At 39.8% G+C, this 19,381-nt stretch overlaps 1 protein-coding gene across 1 annotated transcript; it reads left to right on the top strand.

Moving 5' to 3' along the window:
- The first annotated feature begins 3,362 nt into the window (after positions 1–3,362).
- On the top strand, positions 3,363–19,206 carry LOC113026400 (creatine kinase U-type, mitochondrial-like). Its single transcript, XM_026175150.2, has 9 exons — positions 3,363–3,668; positions 5,566–5,764; positions 9,626–9,721; positions 10,037–10,258; positions 11,173–11,258; positions 13,610–13,733; positions 14,944–15,078; positions 16,161–16,286; positions 18,319–19,206. Exons 1-9 carry the CDS (start codon positions 3,523–3,525, stop codon positions 18,430–18,432), a joined length of 1,248 nt encoding a protein of 415 aa, XP_026030935.1. The 5' UTR covers positions 3,363–3,522; the 3' UTR covers positions 18,433–19,206.
- The last annotated feature ends 175 nt before the right edge of the window (positions 19,207–19,381 follow it).

Raw genomic sequence — 19,381 nt, forward strand, 5'->3', positions numbered from 1 at the left:
TTTGATGTAGTTTTCGGGGCCATGACTCAACTGCAGCTTTCTGCTCGTGCCAGGAATGGTGGATTGTTTTGAGCTCTGTACTCTAGCCAGACTTCTCCGCAGCATGAACATTTTTGCACTGTGTCTTGGTGCATTCATATAACCCCTACTTGTAGAAGACTCATTTCTCCCTCTCTCCCACACACAGCTGCTGCCACATGCTTTTTTTTTATGTGAATGGGACAGGCCTCATCGACTTTCCATGGAAGAAAGTCAGTTTTGGAGGGAAGGACTGCTTGAGGCACCTTTGTCTTAAGTAGTCTTTTTTTATGTTAGATTAGGATTAGATTTTTTTTTCTTTTTAATCCGAATAATTATGTGAAATTTTGTGTGCTTATGTGTTGATGTAAAAAGTCTCCGTTACTTTCATTCTGTTTCAGTCTTAGCAGTAAACTCCATGTCAGGTGAATAGGCTTATATGCAATCAATCTACCACTGTAGTTTTATTTTTTGTTGTTGTTTTTTAAATTAGATTTTTTCCCCCCTTTTTAATCCTGGAGGTAGTTCAATTCAACACAGAAGTACTGCCAGCTTTGTTCCTCTCTAATGGAGGAGTTGTTCTAAATACATCATGGTGCTGTAAACTAATAAATGATCCCATAAGGAAGCTATGTGAACTTTGGTCCCAGTACAGTATGACCACTATTTCGTTTATAATCCAGAGATTACTGAATTATCTTGAGTAAGTAGCTCAGAGTGAATGTAAAAACGGGCTTCCTCTTTCTGACTGTAGCATGAATAGTGTGTGGCACAGATCTGATTTCCATTTCCAAATATTCAAAGACTCACTTAAAAAAAAAATTATATACAAAAATACCACTAGTTGACAGTTTTGTTTTGGAGACAAAATGTATATATTTTGCTTCCAAGGAGCTAAACTTTCTTGCAGTTGCAGTTAAGCCATAGTTTTCCAGGCTTTCTAAAGGCCTTTTAAAGTTTTGTTGTTTTTTTTATATTGGCTGCTTTATTTATTATCAATCCAGTCTTTGTACTTGACTATTTTCAGAAGAATTGTTGCTGCTGTTCTTATTCTTCTCCTTTATTAAGCCACTTAACATCAAAGCATAAAAACGCACCTAATTCAAGGGATAAATCAGTATTGTCTACACATACCAGACAGCCAAATTTAGATTGTCATTTGACATTTTGTCACTAACAACCAGGTCACAAAACATTTTGTTCCCATTTATTTGCTTGAATATATGAAAATTAGCACAAATTACTCAGTTTGACAGGCAGAAAAAATATTTGTGTGCTAACACAATGAAATCCAAAGAGCTATTAGCTAAAAACCTGGAATATCTCAGCCTAGTGTGCACTGTGCCTTTAAAAAACTCGAGGTAACTGGACAAGTGGAGCACAAAAGAACATGTGATCGGCTTTAACGAAACAATCTACAGCTGATGAACTGTATCTGAAAGTCATGTCCTTATAGAAATAGGAGGGAAATCCAACAAAAACATGGCACAGGACCTGAGAGATGCACCCGGCTCTTCAGTTGATTAATCTTTTGTTGAAGCCTCATAAGAAATGGCCTCAGTTGAAGGGTGGCTGTCAACAAGCCAATGTTAAGGGAAGGAAACATGGAAAAAATGCTGAGGCATGGCAAATTGCACACAAACTTGTACAGTGGTGGAAATTAGTGGCAACATTCTTATGGAATGATCCACGTTTCATCTAAACTGGATGATTAGTTTGGAAAGAGTAACCATCTAAAAATCAACAGCACCTACCTCCAAATGGGGCCATTTTGCAGAAAATCAGTGATCACAATGCATTTTTAGTCATATCTGGTTTCAGAAGTGACCCAGGAGACAATGGGGGGAAAGGGGGAAAAACAGCCAATAGCACTTTTTAAGCACCAGTTACAGTTTTATTTTAACCACTTTTTCTAAAGAATGTTGGCTGTAGACTGATCTTGGTAATAAAATGTCTGTGGGAAGTTGCTCATAGTGTGTATGCACACAGATATGTGACTATGTCAGATCGCTTAGCAGTGAAGAAATGGAAACTGAACTGAGGTCTGGGATTTTAAGGTCAGTGTTGCCATTTTTTTCCATTCATACTTCCACCAGACGAATTCATCTCAGATTCCACGTGAAGAAAAACTGAACATTTTCCCTGTAAGTCACTCTTGACGCATCGCCATGAGGAAGTTGCAGTGAGGTTTTTGCTGGTTTGTTTGTTTTTTAATGGTAGACTGTGAGTGGCTGGAGTAACCTTGTAATCTTATTCCAGACAAAGGCGTTCTGGCTGCTTCTTGTCCTCCGGGTTGAATGAAGAGCGGAGGGAGCGCATCTTGTGTTTGTGTGTGTATGTGTTTGGGGGTTGTGGAGTAGTACTTGGGGTGATGTGAGGCGTTTCAGTGCTGCAGCCCTATTCACCGATGTCCTTCAGTATTCACACCACGCACCGCTCCAACACGGTCAAGTTAGCCCATATAAGCGTGTGTGACTTCCTGCACAGAGCAGATTCCGCCCTTATGGAGAGCTTGTTTTTTTTTTTTCTCTCGCGACATTTGGGTATGCAAGTAAAAAATGACATGGGAATAAATGCATGCACGGTGTTTTAGTTGTACATCTGCATTATCTGTCAGGCCCATAGCTGCAATTAAACTGCACAAGACGAGGCAAAAATACCGTCCAAATTCTGATTTGGCGTGCACTGTGACTTGAGGTTCGCTATAATTTTACCTGCTGATGCTTCCTTCATCACTGTGTTGGATTTGGTCGTTAAATAAAATAATTGGTCGTTAAATAGCTGCTGTCTGCACAGCACACAGTCGGTTGTAATCACATTTCTTATGACATCCTGATTTCAGTTATATTTGAAAGGTTTTCACAAAATAATTTGAATGCATTTGACTGAGTGTAGTGCGATATACTGTATTTGACTTTTGTAAAACACTAAAACAAATCTAGTTGGGAGTAATATATTTCATAGGCACTGTTTGTTTCTAATTGAACTCTTTCACAAGAGTGACTAGTAACAGTGTACAACCAGAGGCATTCAGATTGACTTTGATATTGCATGTGGTTCATTATTAAGGTATACAGCTGAAATGACTGCCAGAGTAAAATATAAAAAGAAGTAAACTGAAATCATCATCGTTGCTCCTTGAAAAAAAAAGTATAATTACTATACATTTGATAAAAATTAGAGTAAATTAGGCTAGAGTAAATTAAATATACTGTGAAAAAATGATAAAGTCACATTTGGGGGTGAAGGTTGTGTGTCCTCATTTGCAGGAGGAACATTAGGCGTTTTAATCTTGTGCTTTTATTTTGAAGATGCAGCTGAATTTCCGTTCTCGCCGTGTATTCCTCCATCTTGACGTCGCTGCTTCTCAATCGTACTCCTTTCCATTCCATCACGGGCACTTCTTTACCGACACTCCCGTCCACCTGACCCTCCTTCCCCGTGGCCGTGAAAAAAAAGACCTTTCTCATTTTTTTCAAAACCCAAATACAAGGAGGATAAAAAATGGCAAGCAGTTTCTCGAGAATCCTTTCCTCCAAACGACACATCGGGATCCTGACTTTGGTGGGAGGCTCGGTAACGGCTGGATTTCTCCTCCACCGGGAACATGTTAGCGCCGGAGTGCCTGTTCGCAGGAGGTACCCAGCGAGGTAACGTTTTTTTTTTCAATACTACAACAACTACACACAAATGTAGCCATTATTTTTAGAAGCATTTAGCATAACTTTATCACATATTTTGTGATGTAATGCACAGATTATTAGTTATTAGTAAAGCAGCGCGAATGCTATGTTTTATATTATTTTTTAGTTTTTTGTGAAATATTAATATGTTATTAATATCATTGTTTGCATCAACATAATTAAAATTAATCGTGCAAGAGGCAGCATATAGGGATCACGCACAATCCTAACGTCCTTGCAAAAATACTTGGTTCAGTGATGCTTTTTACGTGAAGTAAAATTAGATTTAATATCGCTCATAACCATCGCACGTATGCAACCTTATGTCTCAAATCTCTGCTTCCTTCAGCTATAATTGTGCTCCTTGCACCAGCCTGCAGAGCAGATGGTTTAGCGCCATAAATATAGGTTTCATGCATGCACCCATTGTTATACATGGATACTGGCGGGATCAAAAGACTCGGAGAGGCCGAGGCGGGGTGCGTACGTGTCCCAGTGCACGCCTGCATGCATTCAAAATGCACCACATACACCATATATAGGTTAGTAAATGATTACTGGTATTCTGATATAAAACCCTGCCCACTGTTATACAAGTGGTCACACCTAAAGAGCTCCTGCAGCAGGGGCGTTAACAAGATTGGTTCAGTGGGGTGGCCCGCATGAAATGGGAATATTTAATTATATTTAAATAGAATGTGGAAAATCACCTGGACTATATCATTTACTAATATTTCGACCCATTTTTTAAAAGTAAAAATCATAATCCTTTTTAAGTGATGGTCCCAAAGTTTTCAAATTAGAAGTAGCTAGTGATTATGGTTGAAACCTTGCAGTAATGGTGCAGTAGGTGGTCGTGGTGTGTTGGCAAAAACTGTAGACAGATGTTGGCATTGCTTCCACATACAATAGGGCTCTAGCCAGATCATCCCTTACAGAGGAATAAATATCTGTCAGATTATTGCAATAAAGAAAACATGCTTGTCTTTGTTTTTTAATCCAAGGACATTTGATCGACAAATAATTTTTCTAGTAAATGGTTCTGAACATACAGTTACACATTTACTCCACAGACACAGACTACTATTACGGAACCTGGTTTTTGTCCAATAAAAATGATGTAAAAAATGGTTTAACAATAAATTTAGAAAACATTTGCCTGTTTCATTTTTGCGCTATGCCATAAAAAATATATACACATACACAAAACAATTCTGGAACATAAAGTTGAATTTGCTGGAAAGTCTAAAGGATTGATTGTCTATGATAAAGATGAGTTTGTGAACGTTTTTTATTTTTGATGTCTTAGCCCTATGCTTTGAGACAAAGTGTAACAAAAACACACACGTTAATTTGTGCTTCTACGGCAGTGCTAATCTTTCAGACTTCTTGGCAACAAGTATTAATTTTTGCTGGTCTTTCACAGCATTTTCTTTTTTTCCCATTAGCGTCTGTGAAAGCCTAAATGTTCATTTGAAAAGCTTGTAGTGTCTAATCTAATTCTGCATCCTCTATCATCATGAAATAAATGGCACTTTTACCATCTCATGAATAGTTGAACATTAACCAAAGAATGCACATTAATGGTGCCGCTGTGCCATGTTTTATAGTACAATGCTCGTGTCCTTCTGTGTCTTACATTAGTGGTGTTTTGTTAGCCGGCAGGGTGTTGTATTAGCAGAAAGTCACAGGTTGACACACCAGTCACTTGCGTACGTGCAATGAAAAACAGTTCCTTGAGTGAGTCACTCATTGTGCCCCTGATCCAAGGGCAAAAAGTAAACCATCGCCTACACTCCTGTAATTTTTCTCTCTCTCCAATAGCAGCACATTCACATATAATCTTTCATTTGTGTTTGTGCAGTGCGGAGTTCCCAGACCTGCGCAAACACAACAACTGCATGGCCAGTAACCTCACACCTGCAATCTATGCTAAGCTGTGTGATAGGGCCACTCCCAATGGTTTCACACTGGACGAGGCCATCCAGACGGGCGTGGACAACCCTGGGCACCCCTTCATCAAGACCGTTGGCATGGTGGCAGGGGACGAGGAGTCTTATGAGGTCAGACGTCATAGTAACTTTTCGACATACAGGCTTCCTTCTGCATACAAAAACAGGGTTTTGGGTCTAATAGGTTTTAGAAAGAATCACAAGGTAACAGAGAATCCTTCCTTATGCGGAAGAAGACTCATTATTATGTACTTGCATATGCAGCTGTCATCGGGACGTATGTCCTCGGGTCTTCACTACCCTGTTAGTGTTCCCACCCTCATTATCAAGTATGTTTTGTGACATTCACACATGCATACACAGAGTATTACAGTGTCACTGAGGCAGGGTTTTTAGCTGGGACATGTCTTTTGGGATGTCTCAATATCTAAAATGAGGATACTTCAGTACATTTTCATTTTAATTGCCTACTTCATTTAGAAGCTACAGAAATATCTTGGAACTGCTGACAGCAGTGTGTGTGTGTCTTTGAATGTGATATTAACTATGGATCAGGAGAATAATGAGTGTTTAATCTGTAATGCTGAAGGTTGCAGGTCAACCATTAGACATTTCTGTTCCTTGTGATTGTGTAAGCATTTTCCTTAAACAATATGAATACATACCTTTGCAATGTATCATATACTCCCAGCTTTTGACATGTGTGGGAGTTTCTTTTGAACACTTCAGGGTATGGCGTTACTGTAACACAACAGAATGTCAGTGACTTCTGGTAAAGTAGTTACTCAATGTTCAGAGACAGAGTCTTTTTAGGATATTTCAGACCCTTCCACTTTTTTCAGTCATAAAATGTTGGCTAGAAGATTGCACTGCAAAAATATCCACACCTTCCTAGTACTGTGTTGGATCCCTTTTTGCCTTCAGAATTCTTAGTCTTAGTTCACAGATTAAACAAGGTGCTGAAAACATTTCTCAAAGCTTGGTCCATATTGATATGATGGGATCACAGAGTTGCAGTAGATAATAATAATAATGGATTGCATTTATATAGCGCTTTTCGGGACCCCTCAAAGCGCTTTACAATTCCACTATTCATTCACTCTCACATTCATACACTGGTGGAGGCAGCTACAGTTGTAGCCACAGCTGCCCTGGGGCAGACTGACAGAAGCGAGGCTGCCATATTGCGCCATCGGCCCCTCTGGCCATCACCAGTAGGCGGTAGGTGAAGTGTCTTGCCCAAGGACACAACGACCGAGACTGTCCGAGCCGGGGCTCGAACCGGCAACCTTCCGATTACAAGACGAACACCCAACTCTTGAGCCACGATCGCGTAGATTTGTTGCTACGCATCCATATTGTGCAACTCCCATTTCATCAGACCGCACAAGTGCTCTTTCTGGTTATTAAGTGATGACGTGTAAACCCTGCTTCCAGGTCCAAACTCCTACTGATACTGTTGTATCGTTAACATGTTGCAGGGCTTTGTATCTTGTTCTGTTTAATCTTAACAAACCCCTAAAAATAATGAGAGATCACTGTTGGGCTCTGTGGGTTTTTATTACAGTGAGGTCAATAAGTATTTGATCACCCTGTCATTTTGCAAGTTCTCTTACTCAGTCTTGGTCTACAATTTTCAGCATAGAGACAGAGAGACTGTGAGAGACAGAATCTAAAAAGAACAATCCGGAAATCACATTATATGATTTTTGAACAATTTATTTGTGAACAAATACTTGTTGACCTCACTGTAGTACTATTCATCTGCTGCAGTTTAAAACCTTACAATGGAACTACAGCCCATCAGCTAACTATTTGCTAGTTTTCTATCTTCATTTAATGTGAAGTGATAGCAGAGCTGTTTGTTTTAGTTTTTCCAAAATTCCTCATTCAGAACATGGTGTATAATGTTTAGATGGAAACCAGTGATCTAACATCTTGCTACCTTCTAACTCGGTTGAACTTCAGAAATTCTATTTTTCATGGATGGTTGGATGTTAAACTTTCTTGTAACACCTGGGAGCACACTAATCATTTTATTAACGGTAAGAGAGTTTAGACAGTTTGGACCCGGAAACGGTTCATGACTTCGGACTTAAGAGACTGATAGGATTGGGATCTGGTAACTGTGGAGGCCATTTGAGTTCAGGTTCGAAATGATCTGCGGTTTGTGACGTAGCATGTTATCCACCTGAAATGATCCATCATAAGATGGATCATAAAGAGATGAACGTGGTCACCATTAATACTCAAGTAGCCTGTGGTGTTTAAATGATCATCAGTTGGTACTCAGGGGCTCAAAGTGTGTCAAAGAAAATATCTCCAGTTTGGTGAGCCTGTGTGAATCATAGCCTCAATTTCCTTTTCTTATCTGAAAGAAGTAGCACCTGGGTTGGTCTTGTGCTGCTGCGGCCCATCTGCTTCAAAGGTGTGATCATGGCTCAAGAGTTGGCAGTTCGTCTTGTAATCGGAAGACGGAATCGGTTCGAGCCCCGGCTCCGACAGTCTCGGTCTCGGTCCTTGGGCAAGACACTTCACCCGTTGCCTACTGGTGGTGGTCAGAGAGCCCGGTGGCGCCCCAATGTAGCTTACCATTACCAGTGTGTGAATGGGTGGATGACTGAACTTGTAAAGCGCTTTGGGGTCCATAGGGACTAAGTAAAGCGCTATACAAATACAGGCCATTTACCAAAGGTTGGACGTGTTGAGAGATGCTCATCTGCTTTTAAAGAGTGGTTATTTGAGTTACTGTTGCCTTACTACCAGGTCAAGGCAGTCTGGCCATTATCCTCATCATTACCAACATCAACAAAGTACTTTCACTCAGAGAACTGCTGTTCACTGGATATTTTCTTTTTTCACGCCATTCTCTAAAAACCGTAGCGATGGTTGGGGGGAACATCCTAGTAGTTCCTGAAATACTCAGCCCGTATTGCACCAATGTTCAAAGTCTCTGAAATCATCTTTTCTCCCCATTTACGGCAGATATAGTTTTAAGTGTAACAACCTTTCACACATGCACATGTGCAGTGTGTCCAGTTTTTCCTTCTAGATCTTTTTAAGCCTTGTCATCAGCTTTGAGCCACCGTTGGGTCTCTTCAAAGATTTGGGGGGGGTTAAAGTCTGAATTTAGGCTGGGTCTCTCAAGGACAGTCAGAGACTTGTCTTGAAACCAATCCAGCATTCTCTTGGCTGTTGTTGTGAAAATTGATCCATTGTTGGTCTCAGGTTGCTTGCACTCTGGATTAGATTTTCTTTAAAAGCTTCTGTGCATTTGGCTCCATTCCTCCTAGCATCTTCTCTGAGTTCTCTCCCCGCTCTCACCTTCAAAGGGTGATGCTGCCTCTACCATGCCTCACTACTGAAGTACCGATTAGATTTATTCTCATAGAGGAAATCCCCTCTTCCACTAGTTAGTTGAGTGATGTTAGGTATCCAAGTGTATTGTATATTTTTCTTTATCAAATGGTCAGAAATAACGCAGCAATTCAAATATTTTACTGACTGTGCTGTAAATGGGCCGATCAGACTTAAAGGCATATCAGGTGCTGTAAAAATGTGCTTAAGTTACTGTTTAGAGCTTGTTTTATGGTAATTAATGCTAGTGAACATAAACTGATTCGAACAAGCTAATCAACTGCAACATGCATTTTGGAAAATGTATTACCTACTTTATCAACAAATGACAACAAAATAACAATGATTATATTACTTTAACTTTATCAACTCAATAATTCATGTGACTCAATTTCACTAATAAATGACCCTAATTGTTCGCTCTACTTGGCTTATCAATCACTCCAGACCAGGCATAAGAAAAATCTTTTTTAATTATTCCTTTTCATTGTTGCTTATTTTAAATGAGCAATAATAAATATTTAAAGGTGGAAAAAATAGACTTTTAAAATGAACTCATTAGTAAACCTTATACATGCAATGTCTGAGTATTCTTTATTCCTTTTTCTGGTTTAGGTATTTGCAGACCTTTTGGACCCTGTGATCAAGGAAAGGCACAATGGCTATGACCCCCGCGTCATGAAGCACCCCACTGATCTGGATTCTAGCAAGGTATTACTAACACTGACAGTGCCTGAAGTAGTATTTTACTCCGTGGGCTGGGTATTTGAAAGCAAAATTTGCAAAAAGCATCAAAAAATTAAGAACTACTCATTTTACTCTAAATATGTACGTTTAAATTGTGAAGGCAAAGTGCCTAGTTAGATTTCTAGCTCTCTTTATATACTACAATAACCAGTCTAGAGAAGTATAAAATTCTTCCTCCTCCTCACCTCTTATTTCTTTCACTGTTTTTTTTTTTAAATACATTATATGATCTGATTTACCTGCACAGGTAGCCTTAAACCTCCCCCATCTTTGTTTCAGATCCAGTCAGGTCATTTCGATGAGCGATATGTGTTGTCGTCCAGGGTGAGGACAGGCCGCAGCATCCGCGGCCTGAGCCTGCCACCCGCCTGCACCAGGGCAGAGCGCAGGGAGGTGGAGAGAGTGGTGGTGGATGCCCTGTCTGGCCTGAAGGGTGACCTAACAGGGAAGTACTACAGTCTCACCCAAATGACAGAAAAGGAGCAGCAACAGCTCATTGATGTGAGTGATGACGTCGTGCTGTTGACTCATTTGGAATTTGCATTTGGAAAAAGTCAAGTTTTAGCTACCTCTGCTCTCATTTAATTATTTGTATATTTGTCTTAGAAAAAACATCCTGTAAGTTAATGTATACAATTTCACATTGGAAACCAAAGTTATACTAAAGCATTATATTTTATTTACTACATTTTACAGGTGTTCTATAAGGAAAGATATATTTTCAGTGCCATTGTCTGTTTGCTTGTCTTTTAGCAAGTGTACTTACCAATAGAATTGCATCAAACTTGGCAGAAAGACGAAGCAAAAGAATAACCCATTTCATTTTGGTGCAGATCCAGACTAAAATTGCAAAACTGATACTTGGCCTTGGCAGAGGATGCATTCTCTCATTTTTGTACTTCATATAGTTAGCCTGAAAGAAACGATCCGTCAGTTGATCACATATTTATAAGCTGGAATTTTTTAGCACACTTAACCAGAAAACTCTGGGCCATCAGCTTAATGTTTCTTTGTTATGTTTAGCCTGCTGTTGATGTGATTACAATTCCACTACGTGACCTACAAGAAGAAAAAATAAAGAGAATTTTATCACATATAAGCAGGAGTGGGCGTGTTGTGGTTGACACAGCATTTTTCTCCTCACAATGAGAAAAGATCAGAGTATTGAATTCTCAGGTCTACCTCATTGTTAATGGCTCCCAGCATGCATTTTAGTGATGGAAATAGCAGCAAGAACTCTTGATTGAATGTTGGGTTAAGGTTATTGAGTTGATTGAAGATATTATTTCTAATGTTCTGATGTTGTTTATATTTGTAATTAGTTCTAATTTCTTGATCCCATTTTGTTTTCTTTACCAACAAACACTCTGGACTTAGCTGAGTATAAATCATCCTTTTTTCTGTATTTCCAACAGGACCACTTCTTGTTTGACAAGCCGGTGTCCCCCCTCCTCACGTGTGCAGGGATGGCTCGTGACTGGCCAGATGCCCGTGGTATTTGGTAAGTGGATAAGGCTGGTAAACAAAACTTCTTCATCTGTTAATTCCAGAAATAAAGAGATCCTAAATACCTTGGTAAAGGTTCATGTAGGTCAGAGAGGTCAAACCTGTTTTATATTATGGGCCAAATAACATGTCCCACTTTGACCTGAGGTGGACCAGAACAGTGAAACTCCCCTTTCTGTCAGAATAAAGTCGTTTAACTACACATTTAATCTCTGAGCTATCATAATATACCAAAAAAGAAGTGCAACAACAGTATATCTCACTTTTTCTACATGATAAAGAAATGCTGCTGTAGTAAATGAAAAACATCTGCCAGCGGGACTCTATGGGCTTAAACTGAAATAAAAAGTAAATGTGTTAAACAATAGTGAAAGTTTTATTATCTCATTGCACAGAATGCCGTCTAATTACAAAACAGAAAGTTTTTGTTAATTCACAGAGAATACCCTTTTTTCCCCTCTGTGCATCCACTGTAAAAAACAGAAATTTGTATAGGAGATACACAGAACAGAATTTTTCTGCCATTTGATCTTTTTTGTCTGATCTTTAATTACTTTGGTGTAGTATGATTGGACTTTATCAGGCAGAAAAGCTGCAGAATGTATTGAAATACAGTTGTTTCAAAAAAGATTGCCCTATTTCACATTATCTAGTGGGCCGGACGGCGTCTTTGCCGCTGCGATTCTGGCCTGTGGTCCTTATGTTTTTTACCCCTGATTTAGATCATTGCTGTGTACTGGATTTACACAAGGCGCTGCTGATGGTTGACTAATCTTGTATTTATATTTAAGAATAACATTTTCTTCTTTTCTGAGGGATGACAGTGATGCAGTGTTTGGAGGTGACCCACTATGATATTTAATTAACGTTTTTCTTTACTGCTACAAACTGGAAGTGGGTCATACAAACAGTTATGTAACGTGTTTCTCCCAAGTGAGGCCACTCTTTTAGTCCTTAATGATTAGTTTTCATATTTAACAGTTTTCTAAATAAAGAAGGGCCTTTTTTTGTCTTTGTTTTTGGCGTTTCTCCGTCACTGATCCTTGGTGGAGGTGTATTAGCAATGCGGAAAATGCTCCCTCAGCACTGAGTTTCAGCATGTACTCAGGAATAACCCAGTGCAACGTGTCAGCCAGCCAAAATCAATCACCAGCCTCCCTCCTCTCTCCCTCTGCCAGCCGTATCAGCCAACCTGTCCTCAGCTCTCCTTAATAATTCACCTTCACGTCATTCCTTCATCATCTCTTCTTTCAGGAGCTCAGCTTTCTCTTTTTCTGGCTCTCTGATCTTTTCTTTTTTTCACTAACCTTATGTTCAGCTCTGCTGTGAATCGTTTTGCTTATTTTTTAATCCTTTTTTGCTTCTGTTCCGTGTTCTTTTTCTTCCTTTTTATTGCATCACTGTATTCTCCTTCTCTCTCTCCCTACCCTTTTTAAATGTCTGCCACCATTAAGGTAATAAGCACAGAGAAAAGACTACCTCACAGTAGTCTTATGCGTTGACTTAAAATTTTATAACATTATGCATGAAAAGTTGGCACTTCTAATGACTCATACTGTGTGAGCCTTTCTATGAGGGAGTCTTTTCTTGAAGTGACGTGTACAGTAGGTCATGTATAGTTGGTACTGAACATTAGTATATAGAATATATATTCTCCGGAGTACAATCAGTGTGCACTTTGTAATAGCTTTAGACAGTCTTCAGTCTGGAATAGGAACATGCATCTGTGCAGTCGTGGTTATATCTTCAGAAGTATAAATATTAATGTGAATAAACACTTGTTTGTATCACTGACAGGCTTGACTCTTTATCAGGTAGACTTTACTTTCTTTTATCTGTTTAATAACATGTCTGCTTTCTTTAGTGTTTCATTGAAACCTTGACAAAGCGGTAGTAAAAGACTTAGGGGTGAGGGTTCAGATAATTAGATAATCGTAATAATGGTCAGATAATTCTCCAATTTGAAACATAGCATGTTCAAACTTTATAAAATAGACTCAATATTTTATTCCGTCTGATTAAGAGTGAATGAGGCCATAAACTCGTCAGGAAAGTGTTTAAAGAGGTCAAGACTGAAGGCTGTTTTCCTATAAATGTCTATAGGACCAAAGGTCTTCTTTACAACCATAGCTATCATAGTTTGGAGGCCTTCAGGTAGAATGCAGGGTTAAGGCACCTCTGGATCGGCTTTATTTTCCAGCCCATAACCATTTGGTTTTTTTTTTTTTTTTTACTGTCTATAGTCTGTCCACTTCTGTTTTATATGCTAGTGCAATTACAGAAACTGGGCAACCATCAACCACAAACATGAATACTGTATAATCTATGTCCTTAATCTATGCGCAGGCACAACATTGAGAAGACATTCCTGATTTGGGTCAATGAGGAGGATCACACAAGAGTCATCTCTATGGAGAAGGGAGGAAACATGAAGAGAGTCTTTGAGAGGTTCTGCAGAGGCCTGAAGGAGGTAAGACTGTGTTTGTGTATGCAAGGGGATAATTTGAAACAGCTTAAGGAGAAAAGAACTAAATAGAGAATTTGGGGAGTTGAGCAGGCATGGTGTTTTTCTCCGTTGTGATCTCTGTGCAAATGTGATCCTGGACCATAAGAAATTACTGCCAGCAAATCTGATACACTGCACGATGTTGGCTGTGTGTGATTTAATAAAAGTATTGGATATTAAATTTGATAATGGTAAACTGTGGGTCTGCTGCAGTTTGATGGCTTTATGGATTTAATAAACCTGGCAAGATAATTAATACAGTCTAAAAGCATCACTGTAGAGAATGCTTACAGAATGGAAAAAACTGCTTACACTAGACTTTGACTTCACATGTTGACAGATGCCCAAAAATGGTTGGGCAAACATAAACTGTTTATGTCCTGATGCATACTCATTCGCCCAGGTAAGGAAAGAGGATGTACATGTCATCCTGTCCAGGAAGTATATGTTCCCATAATGAGGGTTTACACATCCTGAACAGGGAGGAACACTGAGTGGGGAGATTTACGTGAAAAGGGAACGACCATCTCTGAATGAAGCAGGGGGGCCTAAGGGTACTTATTTCACCATCTTACAATGCTGTGATTCCAGCCATTCCTCAACTCTGTGAATGGTACTCATGGCCATTGATCAGTGGTTGTTGATCAATGGTCATGACAATTTCCATATTAATCATCAAGAAACTGATCTCACAGCATGTTGTTTGCCAGTGGTGCTAGTTTCAGTCAGTCTGCAGAGGTACTTTTTATAAGGTTGGAGAAACCTGCAGTCAGCTGAGACTGAAGAAGTCAGACAGCGAGCTGAAACAAAAGTTTCCCCCACTGAAACCACCATGTCCAGATGAATACAATCAACTTTTTGGGATAAACTGTTTATCCAAAAGCAGGCCAAATTCCCCTTTTGAGAAAGCACTAAAGACAAGCAATACAACATCTGGGGCTTTTATGTACTAAATGTGTGAGGGCCCTGAACAGCAGTCCTTGGCTCTACATTAGCACTGGGTTATCTGTCATTCCACTCCCACCAGAGTTCATTGAACAGTTATAGAAGTTGAGCAACTCGCTATTCTTTTCTTGTCAGCCACAAAATATGAAAACTCAAAGGTGTGGCAGTTATTGCAGTCTGGGAGTGAAACACACTCACTGTCTTGTTTGACTCCATATTCCTCTGTTAGGTGGAGCGTCTGATCCAGGAGAGAGGCTGGGAATTTATGTGGAACGAGAGGCTTGGTTACGTCCTTACCTGCCCCTCAAACCTGGGCACAGGACTGAGGGCCGGTGTCCACGTCAAGCTGCCCCTGCTGAGCAAGGTGAGTTTAATGTTTGTAAAGAAACTCCATACGTTTGTTTCCATACATGTGTTTTATTGGGTTTTGGGGTCACATTTAAAGCACAAGATTTGCACTGTGTGTGGCTTTTTAAAATTAAGCTAGCAAGGATTTCCCGAGTGCCGTTAAACAGACTCAGGACATTTTAGCACATCTTCATTATGTTACATTATTCATTTTGTTCACAGAAAACAAAAACTATCAAAAATTATTAACTCGTTGTCTGATGTGTACCTTTTTTTGCTCAATAACAGCCTCCACTTTTTGTTGTAGTTTTCCACAAGTCTCACATGTCTCCTGAGCAATCCCAAACAACTGTTCTTTGATGAATCTCTCAAGCTCCTCTAGATTTGATGGTCTTCTTCCACCGATCTTGGTCTTCAGTTCATTACAGATTTTTAATGGGAATAAAGTCAGGGCTTTGAGCAAGCCAGTCAATACCCTTCACTTTGGTCTTCTGGAGGTAGTTCTTCAGCAGGAGCGACATGTTTTGGGTCGTTGTCAAGTTGGAAGACAACGCAACGATCCACAAGCAATTACTACTTGAAGTTTTCTTGCAAAATCTTCTTTCTTCATGTTTCCTTCCACCTTGACAAGATTCCCACTTCCCACAGCATAATACTCCCATCTGTGTGTTTCACTGTGGGGATGGCGTTCTCTTCTCCAGAATTAAGTTTCCTGTGCATGGTTCTAGCGATTGTCTTCTTTGAGACTACAGTTCCTGACTTGGCTAAGTCATTCATTCATGTCTTGGGAGTTTTTCTGGGGTTTTTAGACACATCTCTCTTGTTCTTCTTTCCAGAGTCTTTGAAATCTTTCACTTCCTACCTCTGCAAGGCTTGTTCTGCGCTGTGTTGCTCTCTGTGAATTTGTTGATAATACTTCACTCTTCTTGACACTTTAAAACACCTTTGATAACTTTGGATATCCATCGTCTGCTTTGTGAACATCATCAATTCTTTTCTCAAGTCTACAAAAGGAATCTTTAGATTAATTCACCCTTAATAATATTGTGGTTGGTGATTTGAAACGGCGTGAAATAACACCTTTCTGCTTCATCCCAGGATCCTCGCTTCAGTAAGATCCTGGACAACCTGCGTCTGCAGAAGCGAGGGACAGGCGGTGTGGATACTGCAGCTGTGGGTGGTGTATTTGACATCTCCAACCTAGACCGCCTGGGACAGTCTGAGGTAGGGTAAATGAAGTGTGTGGCTACGTCCCTAACCTTTAAGTACACCGCAGATATTACCTGTCAAGCCGTTTTTCCAGGTGTTGTTCATTAACCACAAATACCTCGATAAATTATCCCGGGATAAGCAAAGACAATGCTTTCTCAGTGAGGCTAAAAAAAAGCTAACCATCTTAACCGTGTTACCTAGAAAATATGAGCACAATGTAAACTGTTGCTAAACAAATATTTGGTGAGTCGGATTATTTGGAGTACAGTTAGTACTCCAAGTAAGTATAGCTGGAGCTATTTTTCACAACTGCAAAAGCATAAGAGAAGCTTCTTGTTTGGCCTGTACATGTAATCTGTCTCCGTTATGTCCTTGGCCTCAGCGTCACATGGGTACAGTACAATAGAGGAGCTCTCTATTGTGGTGAGTGCATGGTTGTGTGTTTTATTCTGATGACATCAGAGGAGGCGGGGGCTCTTTGTTGTTTCTGGGTGAAGTGCAGTGTACAAATTAGCCTTCAGTTTGGTACAGATTAAGAATCACTCATCTAATTTTCTTTCTTTAAAATATTGTCTGATTATTGAAAGGCTTGGAAGCTGACCTCCAAGGGTGGAGTCAGTGAGTTAAGGAAAGAGAAAATCTGAATAAGGATGGAGGAATGAGAGAATTGTGAGCAGCTGGGGAAAAGTGCAGGAGGACTACAAGGAGGTGTTCCTCTTTAAGCCCATGTTAACAAATACAGATTTCAGTCTGATATGTTGGTGCCTTTTAAAACACTCAAGGTCACCTTATAATGCAAATAAAATAAACATTAAAATCACAAACCTGTGCAGAAGTCTGAGGAAGTAAAATTAACTCGATGCTTTTTACCCCTCAGTCATAAAAGGCTGACGGAGAATTAGACGCAAGTTCATTAGTGTGATAACACAAAAACAAGGCCACATAGGAGTTTGAAGTTCATACCACGGGTGCTTCGACTGAGCCTTGGACAAGGTCAAAGGTCAGGTTTTCAGAAAAGCTTATGAATGAGATAACATGAGACCAAGGCGACGTACGATTTTGAAACTGATACCATAGATGTGTCTAAGTATTGTTGTTGTTGAATTAATATGATATCAAATACAGAATTTAGAAATACTAAATAAAATAAATATTTAGTAATCCTCATTTTAATTAAAAAAAACAAACAAACAGTTCTGCGGGTACTTGAAAGTTTCTTGTTAGTTTTTAGGCCCTCAGCAGGTTGTAATTTGACACAGACATGACACCACTGTGAGGACACTGCTGTGTGACACAACAGAATAGAAACTATCTATCAGGACAGGCTGAAGCTATCCCAGCTGCATAGGGTGAGAACACAGAGACAAACAAATTCATGCTCACAGCCACTTTGGAACCACATACTAACCTAATGTCTTTGGACTATGGGAAGAAGCCTGAATACCTAGAGAGAAGCAACACAGACATAGGATTCAAACCCAGGTCCTTCTTGATGCGAGGTGACCGTTCTAACCACTGTTGCATCGTCCTGCTGTGAAAATATATAGATATTTCTGGGTTGTGTGTTATACATCAGCCCCTGTGAAGATTTGAGAAGTGCCTGTTTTTGAGGTGGGCTGTACTTAGCACTAGAGGAGGCACACATTCTGCGTCTTAACTGAGCCATAAGACAGAATCAACAAGAGTACAGGCTGCTTGTATTTATATCTGCTCATCCTTATTTGGTAGGTGGCATTTTGGTTGTGAAGGGTTTGTTTATAGCTGCAGACTGTTTTGTATCTTCAGCCTCTGACAGCATTCAAAGAAAAAGCTGTTAGAAGTACCCTGTATTAGGCTTTCACTATTTTATTTGCTTTAAGATACAAATGTTTTCTGGTCATGTTAATAATTTCTGTCTTGTGTGGCTTACCAAACACAAATGTCACTTGGCTTTGACCTTGATAAAATTACTCTTCCTTATTGCAAAAATAGTGTCTACTTTTTATGTTCTGTGCACTTTCCTGTTCACTTTTATTACTAAAATGTGGCATGTTCATCCTCTCAGGTCCAGCTGGTGCAGACAGTGGTTGATGGCGTCAACTACCTAATTGAGTGTGAGAAGAGACTGGAGAGAGGACAGGACATCAAGGTGCCCCCACCCATCAAGCTGTCCAAGTAGACACTGATCCCTCACCTCCCCACACAGACCTCTGGGCACACACACATGCACAAATTCCTCTCGCTCTCTGTGCCCATAGATATTACAAATATCTATTTCATCGCCTCATTTATTACTACTAATTACACCATCCCACCCCACAGCATACCTCTCTAGAATATAATCTCTTTATATTAGATGTAGCTTCAGGCTCCCAGAACTGCTTTGGGCCTAAGTGAGTGAAGCCTACTGCAGTAAATTCAAAGTTTGATTTAAGCTTAAATCTAAATCCTGCTCTAAGATAGCAGTGGATACGAATAAGGATGCACAAATTATGGGGCTGTTATAAGATGCCCTTTTCTGCATGGCCCAACATCTCTGGCTCTCCTATCAAAGCACTCCTCAGCCTGCCCAAACCTGGCTTACTCCCTTCCTGTCGCATGTCCTGTACACACATCCCCTTTCCTCTCATCTCTGTAGTTTCACTGTTCATGCCTATTAGCTAGTGCTTGTGTAGTTCATCCATCTGTGCTCACCGTGGAGGGTGGATTGTGTGTACATAGTTTACTTTAACTGTTCTGAAGTGGTTTGAATGTAGACCAACAAGCTGAAGACAGAAGACCCATGTGTTCTCCGGATGAGTGGGTTGTTTGGTGACATGCTGGTGTCAGATTATAATTCACACTGGTCCAGTTAAGCTCTGTACTGTATGCTACTGAAGCAATATCATTTGAGTTTATAACTGAATGTCATGCTCTAATGTCTTTTATTAAAGAAATCATCTATTTAACAGTATTTGCTCCACTGTCTGACTCTTATTTTTTTATGTTTTTTGGGTCCTATGTGAGCTAAATGCAATTTCTTTGGTGTTTTCTACCAATATGAATCCAGAGCTTTGAGTAACCATAGTAACCAAGCTTGCGTGGCATGATTTCTATCAGTGTGGTTGCATAGTGTCATGTGACAATGT

The sequence above is a fragment of the Astatotilapia calliptera genome, chromosome 7, assembly GCF_964374335.1.
Source record: "Astatotilapia calliptera chromosome 7, fAstCal68.1, whole genome shotgun sequence".
Lineage (NCBI taxonomy): Eukaryota > Metazoa > Chordata > Actinopteri > Cichliformes > Cichlidae > Astatotilapia > Astatotilapia calliptera.